We start from the raw sequence: 12,591 nt of genomic DNA, 5'->3' as shown, positions 1-12,591 counted from the left end.
AGTGCCTTCTGCCACCAAATTTGGGATCTTGGGACTTTTTCAAAGTCTGTAGATGATGGGTATGGATTCTTATAACCCAGGGTTTCTCAGGTGTAATCCTCACCTGAGGATATTTTTTCCATTGCTTTGTTAGAGAGAGTGGAAAGGAGGGAGTGAGGGGAACAGAGAGAGAGAGAGATTGAGATCCACTGGTTGTCTCCCACACACGTCCTCAGCACTGTTGACATTTTGTTGTTGAGGGCTGTCTTGTGTATTATAGGATATTTAAGCAGCATCCATGTCCTCTTCACCCTGTATATGCCAGTAGCACTCATTAATGACAATCAAAAATGTCTCCAGCCCGACCAGCATGGCTCAGTGGTTGAGCGTCAACCTGTGACCCAGGAGATCAAGGTTGGATTCCTGGTCAGAGCACATGCCTGAGTTGTGGGCTCGATGTCCAGTGGGGGGGTCATGTAGGAGGCAGCTGGTTCTCTCTCATCACTGATGTTTCTATCTCTCCCTCTCCCTTCTTCTCTGAAATAAATAAAAAATAAATAAATAAAAACGTCTATAGGTATTGCCAGTGTCCCCTGGGGGCAAAATCACCCCCAGTTGAGAACCATTACTTCACTGATTGGTTGGATCTTGCCAACAGAGATTATGAGAAATAGATGCCATCTCCCCCTTGGGGCATCATCCTCTTCAGAAACAGGGACTTGGGACAAAGCTCCTAGACAGTCCCTTCTAGCCAGAAAACTATTCCTGCACCTTCTCGTCTCTGATTTCAAGTTATGATTGTGAAAGATCGGGGTTCATTTAGGGTATCTTTTTCCAGGACGATAAGTAGTATTTGCCTTCTCTTTACAACAGCTTTGAAAAAGAGCCCTCTGCTTCTGCATGCCAAATTATCCAGGTTCTGTTCAGCTATAAAAGTTGCTGAGAGAATGGACTTCCAGGAAATCCCTGGTCCTTCTTTGCTCAAGTGACAGTGTGCTTTCCTGGGAAATATCAATGACTTCAGTTTCTTGCTTATCCCAATTTCTTCCTAAAAATCCCAGCAGAAAACAAGCTGGTAAAAACCCGTGGCTCTAATAGGTGCTATATAGACTTTGCTATGGAACACCTTCTTTAGTTCCCTTGGAGGCCCCTGGCCCTCAGATCCCCTGAAGCCCCAAGTACTGCCTAGTGAGTCACCCTAGAAGGCCTTTCTCTGAGCCCAGGCAACCATTTATCCTTGTGCTCTTAGTTCTGAACAGGCACTGCTTAACTTGCCCGTTGGGATTGGTCCCTATAGAATGGAGGGTAATATCACAGCCTTATTTATGTGCATTTTACTTTTTAAATGTTTCCTCAAATGTAAACTATATCACTTTTCATGAGGATCACAGCACATCAGTTGGAAATACCAATTTACATAAAATATTGTCAACATGGGTTGGTGGGATCTTAGATGCTTTTTTTTTCTTTATTGATTAAAGTATTACATATATGTCCCTATCCCCCCACTGAGCACTAACTTGGCCTGTGAGACAGCTTTAACTTGAAAGGGGTGGGGATGGTCTGATCGATGCTTCTCTGTCTCTGGATCTGTTTTTGTCCATCAGTTTATGTTGTTCATTATATTCCACAAATGAGTGAGATCATGTGATATTTATCTTTCTCTGACTGACTTATTTCGCTTAACATAATGCACTCCAGTTCCATCCATGCTGTTGCAAATGGTAGGAGTTCCTTCTTAGATGCTCTTAATAGAGCAAGTCAGTGTCCTTAGCAGTTGTCCCTGGTTTCTCCCACCTGCAGGCCCAGCTTCAATGCCTGGAGACTCCATCGCCACCTCACTGGGTCCCAGTGTATATGCTTTCAGGGAACTCCTTCCAAGCATTTTTTGTTGTTGTTAATCCTTACCCAAGGATGTTTTTTCTATTGATTTTTAGGGAGAGTAGAAGGGAGGGAGGGGGAGAGAGAGAAATATCGATGTAAGAGAGTCACATCGATTGGTTGCCTCCCACACGTGCCCCAACTGTGGCCGGAGAACAAACATGCAATCCAGATACATGCCTTGACCAGGAATCAAACCTGTCACCCTTCAGTGCATGAGCCAGCATTTTACCACTGAGCCATACCAGCCAGGGCCCAGGCATTTTTTTTAAAAGACCTTTTTTATTGATCTTTAGAGAGAGAGGAAGGGAAAGGGAGGGAGAGGAAGGAAGAGGGAAAGAAACATCAATGTGAAAAAACATTGATTGGCTGCCTCCTGCACACCCCCATTGGGCATGTGTTTTGACCAGAAATTGAACTGGCGACCTCTTAGCTCATGGGTCGATGCTCAACCATTGAGCCACAACAGGCAGGCAGACCAAAGCATTTTTAAAGTACTTTGTGTCTTTTGACTTCAAATGTAATTTGTGTTAAAAACATGAGAAGGAAAAACAAAACAAAACATGAGTGTGGGGGAGAAAATTAGCACTCCAATCCCATCAGCTAGAGTAGTCACTTACTATTTATACCCTACCGACTAGCCCGGTTCTTTATTCTGGGACAACTAGGACTCCACATGCCCTATCCTGAAGCTCTACCAGACATTCAAGGTAATAGAACTGCCCACCTGCGGAATCACCAAGGTGAAAGGGCCTTTTCTTCAGACTTTCTTGTTTTGTCTCTCAGCTTTCACACAAGAATAATAATCTAATCCTCAACTTTCTGTTAAGGCACGTGGATCTGTATTCAGTGGACAGGTAAGAAGCACTTGAGGAAGAGCTGGTTTACTGTCACTCAATTTTAGTAAAACATCAGTTAAAATATAAACAAGGTTCAGCCAATATTGCTCAGTGGTTGAGTTTGAACCCATGAACCAGGAGGTCAGGGTTCCATTCCCAGTCAGGGCACATCGGGGTTTCCAGGCCCGATCCACAATCGGGGGTGTGCAGAAGGCAGCCAACCACTGATTCTCTGTCATCATTGATGTTTCTATCTCTCCCTCTCTCTGAAATCAATGAAAATATATTTTTTAAAAAATATATAAAGGGGGTATTGCTTAAAGGTCTTTCTTCTGATCTAGAGATATTCTTAAATCTGTTCCTGGTTCAAAGCAGAGAACATAAATCTGGGTATAAAAAGCACATTAACTCTCTCCTGTGTTTGTTTCCTTCTGAATTGTGTTTTGTGTTGAAACTTATGAGATTCATTATAGTATCTGTCAGGATGTTCAGGTAATCATTATATCACATAATATCCTCTTGAGAACCTCAAGGAGAAATAGCTACTGATTCCAATTTTAGCACTGATGACGAATGTGAAACTTGAGAGCCAAAATCAGGGCACACCATAGCAAGCATAGATTCATATGCCTCCCCTTTTTTGTTCCTGACTTCACTTCCTATCTTTACCCCTCTCCTTTTTTTCTCCTGTAAATTGGTGCTCTCTCACTTTATATAAAATATAAAGTGAGTTGTGAAAATGCCCAATCCTCCCTAAAGTCCTACAAGATACCCAGGCCCTATCTCCTTTTTCATATTTATAGGCACCACTGCACTTCCGATTTGTGGTTCACAAAGCTTTATATCCTGCTGGCAACTTCAGAAAGTTAACTTTCTCTCATGATCTCATTGTATTACTAGGTTTGAGATGCTCGATGCGGCAAAGAACAAGCTCCGGGTGAAGATCAGCTACGTAATGATTGCCCTGACAGTGGCAGGGGGCATCTTAATGGTTATTGAGGGCAAGCAGGTAAGAGGGGACTTCCTATGTCTGTTTTCCACAAAGGGCCGATAGGAAATCAGGGATTGACTCCCATATTTATTCTCTTGAGAAGAAGAGGCTGCTTTTACACAAGAAATTATAAGAAACAAAGATATAATAGGGCCAAACCTAGGATCATGACTGGGGATAAATAGCAAATCCTAACTTTGGCAGGGGGAAGGACTAAGTTATTTTTCTGTAAAGTAAAAAGTATTCATCAATCCCCAGATTCATAAATAATGTGAAACAAGAAATATGACACTGGCAGATTTAATGATAGCTCTGTGCATGTCTATAAAGCACTCTTAGTACATGGGTTTATTTATCCTCCTCCTAACTGCCTTAATCCTGATGAGCAATCTTATCACACTTCTCTACTTCAAGCTCAGCCAAGCTGGTCATATATCTGAAGACCATAGCTCCTAAGCAGTACATAGGAATTCAAGCCCATAAATTTTTATTTTAACATAGATAATTATTAATAGCAATCACTAATTGAATACTTTGCTGTTGTCTCATTTGAACTTCACAACACTGCAAGATTGGTACTATTATTAGGACCTAATTTCCAGCTGAGAAAATATAGCTTAGGAAGGTCATGCATCTGCCTAATGGCAGAGCCACAATTTGAACCTAGACCTAATTGAGGTGATATTAAAATTGCTCCCACTGATATAATGATCAACATAATTTGATGAACAAGAATAGATCTAGAGACAAATGGTAGGGGAGTGGATCTGGACACAGATACTGGGGCAGTGGGGGCTTGCCCTGAGTGGGAATGGAGGCGGGTGGTCAATTTGGGAAAAGGGAGACATATGTAAAACTTCAGACAATAATAAAAAATTTGCTCCCACTTATTGAGTGCTTATAATATCACAGGCATTGTTAAACTCATTTATTTACCACAATAACCCTAAGAGGTAGGTTCTCTTGCTATCTGTATTTTATAGAAGAACATGAAGCTTAAAAGGTGTTAAATAATTTTCCCAAAGTCACATAGCTAATACTAGTAAGAAGATAAAAATTGAGAGCCAAGTATGCAAATCATCAAACTTTATACTATACTATCCTGTGATTAAAATATAGTTTTATATGCAGCAGAACTGGTTAAGCCCTTATTTTAATACTGTGTCTAATTCTGTTTCACAGTTTACATGTGGAAATGGATGTCTTGTATCTATTATCAGATATTAAGAGAGTTTTTCTACAAACCCAGTGGTAACTGACCTCCTTCTCCCAAGAGTCTAGAGCAGCCGTGGGCAAACTATGGCCCGCGGGCCGGATCCGGCCCGGATCCGGCCCGTTTGAAATGAATAAAACTAAAAAAAAAAAAGACCGTACCCTTTTATGTAATGATGTTTACTTTGAATTTATATTAGTTCACACAAACATTCCATCCATGCTTTTGTTCTGGCCCTCCGGTCCAGTTTAAGAACCCATTGTGGCCCTCGAGTCAAAAAGTTTGCCCACCCCTGGCTAGAGCCATGGTCGACAAACTGCAGCTCGCAAGCCACATGTGGCTCTTTGGCCCCTTGAGTCTGGCTCTTCCTAAGCCTTAGGAGTACCCTAATTAAGTTAATAACAATGTACCTACCTATATAGTTTAAGTTTAAAAAAGTTGACTCTCAAAAGAAATTTCAATCGTTGTACTATTGATATTTGGCTCTGTTGACTAATGAGTTTGCCGACCACTGGCTAGAGTAAAAGGGAAAGAACTTCCAGCTCTCTTTAGTCTTGGAATGTTAAATACTGTTAGGCTGATGTTCTGGGAGCAAGAAGGGCAGTGTGCAGACCTGGGTGAAGTTCTTTTGACAACTCTTCCTGCCCCGCTTCAGTTTTTCTTCTGTCTCCCTCTTTGACCTCTCATGCTTAGTTCTGACTGAAATCTGCAGAAGCAGGTGAACAGGACATAGGGGTTTCTAGAACTCTTTATATGTGAAATGACACAGAAAATACTACCTTATATGGTGGTAGTATCACTTACTTGGTATAAAAATTTTGAAGCTGGTCTGTTCATATAAGCTTCACATATAATGTAACAGGTCACAAGGAGGGAAGCAAGGGAAGAGGATGGTTGCCTCTCCCCCACTGCTGTTTGCTCTTTAAGGATGGAGTTTTAGGATAGAAGCTGCTGGAAGTCATCAGTGATAATATTTGCTAAAGTCTGGGATCCCCAAAGCTGAATGGTTTTTGGTATGAAAGAATACAAATGAGTTGGAGAAGGAAAAAAATGGTAGCAACAAAAAAAAGTAAAAAGAGAAAAAAGGGATAAAAATGAGAACATATTTAAAACTAAAGGGAGGGAAAAGGGAAAGACTAAGGAACAAATTGTAAGAGAAGAGAGACAAGAAGATCTAAAGAATGAGGCAGAAGGGAGAGAAGTGCTTGAATGAATGGACTGATGGACTGGGAAGCGGTAGAGGAAGCGAAGTCACATGGAAGGGACGGCTGTGCCCTGTGTGCATGCTCCCGACCATTCCGTTCTTGTGCTCTTGCACCATGGCTAACCTGCTGCTATCGGTGACGTCATTCACAAACGGGCATAAATAACTTCTTGTTCAAATTTGTTTCATTTTAGGCTGTCAAAAGACACGAGTCTTTAACAAGCCTGAACTTAGAAAAGAAAGCTCGTCTGAGAGAGGAAGCAGCTATGAAAGCCAAAACAGAGTGAGAGGTATTCATGTTGGCTAGATTTTGAAAACCCAGGAATAATGTGTCAGCAACAAGCCTGTCTTAAAAGAATGTGGTATGAGGATCCATTTCATAAAAGTTATGGTTTGTACAAACATACCATTTCCCTATTTCTGCTCTAGAGGTACAAATAAATTTTCTTAAATGACTTGTCTAATTTCACAGCTTTGATCCAGGTTAAATGCGTCCTCTCAACTTTTTTGATTAAATGAAAAATGAGACAACTTATTTTGACTTAAATATTAACTCTTTAGAGTCAGGTTCCATATCTTACTTTACTTCCCATTACCAAAGTGACCTCTCCTCAGAAGTCAAAATGCTTCTTTTTCTGCATCTCTCTCTCTCTCCCTCTCTCTCTCTCTCTCTCTCTCTCTTATTTGTATTCCTTTCTGGAGAAAGAAGGCCAGCTGAGAATACTGCCCAAGGGCATCTTAGAGAGCTAACCTCCTCAAGTGCCATGGTTCTTCTCAGAGCCCTGGAAAGCAGACAGAACACACTTTGCCATTCTCGGGTGTGCTGGCATAGACGCTTTTAGCACAGTCCTTGAAAATGTCCTAGCAAGGTGATGATAATGATCTTGCCACAAGTTTCTAAGGACTTTGAAATCCCAGCATCATTGAATTGCTTGGGACCAGCAGTCACCTCTTCTGCTCCATGGCTTAGAATTCCTAACTGGTCCTTGTCCTGCTGCCTTTACACTAAACTTCTCAATTATGAAAGTCTATCAACTGCATTTTCTTATTAGTGTTGCATTTGCACCTGGTATATATCTCACTTTGACCGGTATGCCAAGCTGTCTCATATTTAGGTAAGGATGCTAGTTTCTATTTTAAATAGTCATTTATTCTCTCACAAATAATAGTGGATGACAAGTCCTCACAGCCATCTCAATCTGCTAGGTCTCCTAAGAGGGTTATAGCAGATTAAAATGCAGCTGTTTGGGAACTTGGCTTAATAAAATGTAATACACCAGTCTACCTAGAGCTTTATAACTATCTGATGTTAATGATGTTTGTCTATAAATTTTATTTTGTAGTAATTTGACCATAGCTTCTTTTTAGATACCAAATTCTTTGATTTTTATCACTTGAAAATTTACTATCAAAAAGCACTGTTCCTTACACATTTTAGATTAGTTTATTTTGAAACATTTATGTTACATCTTACCTAAACCAATGTTCTAAATATGGGTAAATTTTAATGTACTTCTTTTAAAAATAAGTAATCTTTCTTCATAAAACAATACCATTTTTAATTTCTAAAGTAGCATTTTAAAGTGTTGTATCTTGGAGTTTTATTGTAATAAAAATGTTTTCTTAAACCAAGCTCACATATGCAGCAAGAATACACACAATCTTTTCTCATTTTGTGTCATTCACCTGTTCAGTAACTTATAGTGACTACCTCCTTATGGATTAAATACAAATTTCTTGGCCAGAATTTCCGACCTACCCCTATCTAATCTCACTTCTCCCAGTACCCTCACATGCTAACTTCTCAGCAGTCATACCCTACTAGTAACTTTTAATATCTTATGTTTTTCAGAACTTGTCAAGCAATTCAGATTTAGTGAGCAGTAGTATAAAATACTGTAGAACACAAAAGACAGTTTTGCTCTTGATACTTTCAATTTAATTACTGTTGTACTATCTTTTGCTTAATTTCTAGATTTTTTTTTCATGTTTACCATGTCCCTAGATAGTGGGCAGAAACCATTTTCCACTTTATATTTTATATAAGCCTTGTGTGAGATTATACTCAGATACAACAAAAATAATAGTATGGGGAATTGATTCCAAAAATTTAGTGAAAGCAGGCAAGGAATGAAGTGCTGGTGATATAATTCATTGTCATTCATCAAACATCACTTGAGTCCCTTCTATATACAAAAACAGAATACAAAGTCCAATAGCATAACATATTTCTTGTCTCCACAGAACACATAATATATGGGAAACATGGCCTATGAAACCATTACAATACAAATTGATAAGTGATATATTTTGAACTTTAATAACAGAAACGATAGAAATAGCAATAGCCCTAACTGGTTTAGCTCAGTGGATAGAGCATCAGCTTTGAACTGAAGGGTCCTGGGGTTCAATTCTGGTCAAGGGCACATGACTCGGTTGCTCCATCCCCAGTAGTGGGCGTGCAGGAGGCAGCTGATCAGTGGTTCTCTCTTATCATTGATGTTTCTATCTCTTCCCCCTTCCTCTCTGAAATCAAATATATATTTTTTTTAAAAAATAAAAATGCTTTCTTTTAAAAAAAAGAAATAGCAATAAAATCTAACTCAGCTGCCAACTGGTTGGAGTCAGGCAGGCAGTGATGGCTCCACAAAATACTGATTTCTGAACTAAGTTTGAAGCATGGATAGGAACTAGTGAGTCAGTCACATAATGAAAGAGAGCGGCCTCACCACTCCAACATTTAGCTTGTTTGAAAATCATGAGAGGGCACAACCTGACAAGCCATCTAGGGGTCCTTCAGTAAAATACCATTTATAATGTTTTACACTCTCAGAAAAAACCTAACCATGACTTCTTTTTCCCAATTAAAGACTTGATTCCATAGACTATTTCATGTCCCATTTGGTAGGCTATCACTATACAGGAATTGCACTTAGTGTGAGTGGTGCCTGACACACATCTCTAATCCACCACCATCCCAGGCCTAAGCTCTTATTCATCTGATCTCCCAAACCAAAAACCTTGGAGTTATTCCAAACTCCTTTGCTCTCTTCATTTAATTAATCATTGTCTTGTGAATCTTCTAAATATTCCTCAAATATACCAATCCTTTAAATAGTCATAGAGAAGAATAGAATGGAAATCTATTCAATGACAGACACAAGAGATTAATAAACTTCAAGATTAAGAGTCAGAAGCCCTGGGTTCTAGACTTGCTATTCCAATTGTCTTGCTTTGAAAATGTAGGTTGTATGTCTTAAAATCTTATATAATTCAAGACAATGTTAAGAAATACAAAACCATGCCAAAATTAAGAGAAATCATCTTTTAAAATATACAACTTTTTGCCAACTTGGCTCTACTACTTGATTTCTAAAGGGTTTAGTAGTTACTTTTCCACAGTTTAATTGTTTTGTCATTTCCTAATGCTGCTGATGCAATGATGTTTTCTGTAGGATGACAAGCTGCTGAGATGACGACATCTGTGTGACCTTGTAATTTCTGTACAATCTCTTTAGTCTGAAGGTTCCAAATGTAAACTAGGTTATCCTCTGAACCAGACACAATCCACTTCCCACCAGTAACTGAAAAATTGGCAAATATGCAGTATTTCTCATTTTTATGACCAGTGTATGTCTTCAGGCATCTGCCTCTGCTATAATCCCATAGTTTAAGAGTATTATCCAAAGTTGCGATGAGAATGTATTTACCATTTGGAGAAAATTTTACAAAAGAGACGGGAGGGTTATCATCATCAACAAGTGTTTTTAAACACTGACCTGATGCAGCATCCCAGATTCTACAGATGCCATCATAACTACCTGATGCTATCAAGGACCCATTACAACTAAAATGAACAGCAGAAACTGGATCAGAATGAGCAGACAAAGTCTTGAGACACTTGCCTGTTTTCACCTCCCATATTTTCACACTCTCATCAAAAGATCCTGAAATTATGAGGTTGGATGGTGGATTAAAATTACAGCAAAACACATAATGACTGTGCCCCTTCAGTGTTTTCAAACATTTTCCTGATCTCACATCCCAAATCTTGAGAGTTTTGTCATCTGAGGCAGAAACAAGACGACTGGAATCTGATGACCAGTCAACATCTGATATTTCCAGACTGTGACCATGAAGAATTTTCTCCTTTTTTCCATCATAGGCTCCCCAAATTATAATTACTTTGTCAGCAGAAGAACTTGCTAGCCACTCTCCATTAGGACTAAACTTAACTGATGATACAGCTTCCATATGTCCCACAAGAGTACATCTGAGAGCATAGTTTGGTTTTTCATAGGCTTGTTTGCTCTGATTGGCTGATGAGGTGAGGGCTGACTGTGCTTTGGCATCTGATTCCTTTGTTGCCATGGCTTCGAAGCTCCAAGTCACTAGGTTGGCTCAGCGTCCGGCCCAGAACCAGGCAGCCCAGTATTTTGATTTTCTGCCCAGCAAAATGAAGATTAAAACATTAGATTATTAGACTAAAATATAAACGGTCTTTAATGATAATTTCTGGACCATCTTTTAATTACCATATACACATGGCTTGCACCGCTTCAGTTTCTCCTCGCTTCCTTCTGTAAACAAATACTTGAGAAATATTATTAAAAAGTCCCATGCGCAGTCAGCAAGTAAGGTATTAATGTTGGGTATTTTGTGAACGTACTCAGGCGTCCAAAGCGGGGCGGGGCAGGGCGCAGGGAAATCTCTATACAAACTATAGTTCACGGCCCCTCCCCCAGTCCGACAGGTTTGAGAACACTGAGCAACCCTACCAGTCTGGCAGTTTAGGTACTTTAGCATGAATGCATCACCGCTTTAGACAGATTTCAGAAGCTAAGAGAAAACCTGCGTAATCGCCGTTATTCGAGGCCCGGCCTGCCGACTGCATTCTGCAGATACAAACGGGTCATCACCGCCGCGTCAATCGCTAAAACAGCCGGCCGGACGCTAAGCGCATGCGCAGAGGGAGCCACCTACTTCCAAGTCAAGGTGACCAATGGGGGAAGCCTTCGTGCGCTTGCGCAAAAATGGAAGCGGTTTTCTTCCGGTCTTCGCCTCCGCCTCTACACGGAAATGCGCAATATCTTCCTTACCCTGGGGCCGGGATTGTTCCAGACCTGACCGGCTAGAGTGGAAAGCGGTGAATATGTCAGAAAAGATTTGTTTCTTTTTGCAAACCGTGTCACAAGAAAGGACTGCATTTTCCGCGTTTAGCCGCAGGGCTAAGCCCACAGTTGGGACGTGAGCTGCCCAGACAGTGCGCGTTTGTGAATGTAGCTAAGTCTTGTATACAGCAAGGCTGCAAATAGGCTAGGGGAGCGAAGCGACTTCTGGTTTTAAAGTTTTCCCTAAAAGCCATGGCCGGATTGCTCAGTCGGTTAGAGCGTCATCCCTATGCACCAAGGTGACAGGTCGAGCCCGGTCACTGCACATAACAGGAATCAACCGCTGGCCTGTGTGTCCTGGTGGTTGAGCGTGGACCTAGGAACTAGGAGGTCCGGTTGGATTCCCGGTCAAGGCGGGCTGTGGGCTCAATACCCAGTAAGGGGTTGGGGTAGGAGAACAGCCAATCATGAATGATTCTCTCTGATCTTGGATGTTTCTTGCCCTTCCTCTCTGAAATCAATAAAAATATATTTTAAAAATAATAAAAAAGAAAAAAAAAGAACCAATGTAAGTGGAACAACAAATTGATGTCTCTCTCCTCCTCCCCCTCCCTCTTTCTCTGAAATCAATCAATAAAAATAATGAAGTTTCCCCTAAATGTTTAGAAAAGGATAAAAGAATAGGTGTTAGGGGCCTTGAAACGTCAATGCTCCAAGAGCATGATCTGGTAGTGCTGGGGTAAACTTCCAAATTAAGCTTCCAAAGAAAATGAAGGAAAGTTCCTATCTGCATAGGTGCTTGAGACAGAAAAGGGACAAAGAAGTTGATGGAATGGGGTAAGAAATGTGTATGGTTACTTCTAATTAGACTTTAGAGAGTTTACCCCAGTTTTAAGAAATGAGTAATGGCTGTGAAAGTATTACCTGAACGATACATGTTTTTCAGATGTAATTACTCTCTTTAAACAAAAATAGGTTACCCCCCACCCCCCAAAAATTGGTAATTTCTTCAGTCCTTGAATTGCTCAATAAAAAGTGCCCAGAGAGTCAGCAAGTGTTCTGTTTTAAATGGTTTTCCCCATAAGTTGAAGTCAGGAGGCAAATATCCTTCATGTTTTCTGTCAATCAAGAATTAAAACATTTGCCCTCGCTGGCGTGGCTTGGTGGATGGAGCATCAGCCTGCGGACTGAAGGGCCCCAGGTTCGATTTCAGCCAGGGGCACATGCCTGGGTTGCAAGCTAGCTCCCCAGTGGGGGGCATGCAGGAGGCAGCTGATCAGTGATTCTCTCTCATGATGTTTCTAACTGTCCTTCTCCCTTCCTCTCTGAAATCAATAAAAAAATAGTTTGAAAATTATATAAAAAAAGAGAGC

General features: G+C 40.5%; 2 protein-coding genes across 2 annotated transcripts in view; one reads left to right on the top strand and one right to left on the bottom strand.

Moving 5' to 3' along the window:
• FAM162A (family with sequence similarity 162 member A) overlaps window positions 1-6,571 on the top strand; it is a 15,112-nt gene extending 8,541 nt beyond the window's left edge. Inside the window, exons 4-5 of the mRNA XM_015558475.1 lie at window positions 3,600-3,708; window positions 6,302-6,571. Coding sequence (XP_015413961.1) covers window positions 3,600-3,708; window positions 6,302-6,394 — 202 coding nt within the window. The 3' untranslated portion in view covers window positions 6,395-6,571. The remainder of the gene's footprint in view (window positions 1-3,599; window positions 3,709-6,301) is intronic.
• A 2,846-nt stretch (window positions 6,572-9,417) lies between these two features.
• On the bottom strand, window positions 9,418-11,055 carry WDR5B (WD repeat domain 5B). Its single transcript, XM_006755324.2, has 2 exons — window positions 10,643-11,055; window positions 9,418-10,551 (listed from the first exon to the last, which is right to left on the bottom strand). The coding sequence occupies exon 2, from the start codon at window positions 10,476-10,478 to the stop codon at window positions 9,489-9,491; it is 990 nt and encodes a 329-aa protein (XP_006755387.1). The 5' UTR covers window positions 10,479-10,551; window positions 10,643-11,055; the 3' UTR covers window positions 9,418-9,488.
• Window positions 11,056-12,591: the final 1,536 nt, after the last annotated feature.

Source organism: Myotis davidii, unplaced genomic scaffold (genome assembly GCF_000327345.1).
Source record: "Myotis davidii unplaced genomic scaffold, ASM32734v1 scaffold292, whole genome shotgun sequence".
NCBI lineage: Eukaryota > Metazoa > Chordata > Mammalia > Chiroptera > Vespertilionidae > Myotis > Myotis davidii.
This window is presented reverse-complemented; position numbering and strand designations above follow the sequence as displayed.

Coding starts and splice junctions, on each gene's coding strand:
- WDR5B (XM_006755324.2), bottom strand. CDS start 10,478: ATGGCAACAAAGGAATCAGATGCCAAAGCACAGTCAGCCCTCACCTCA.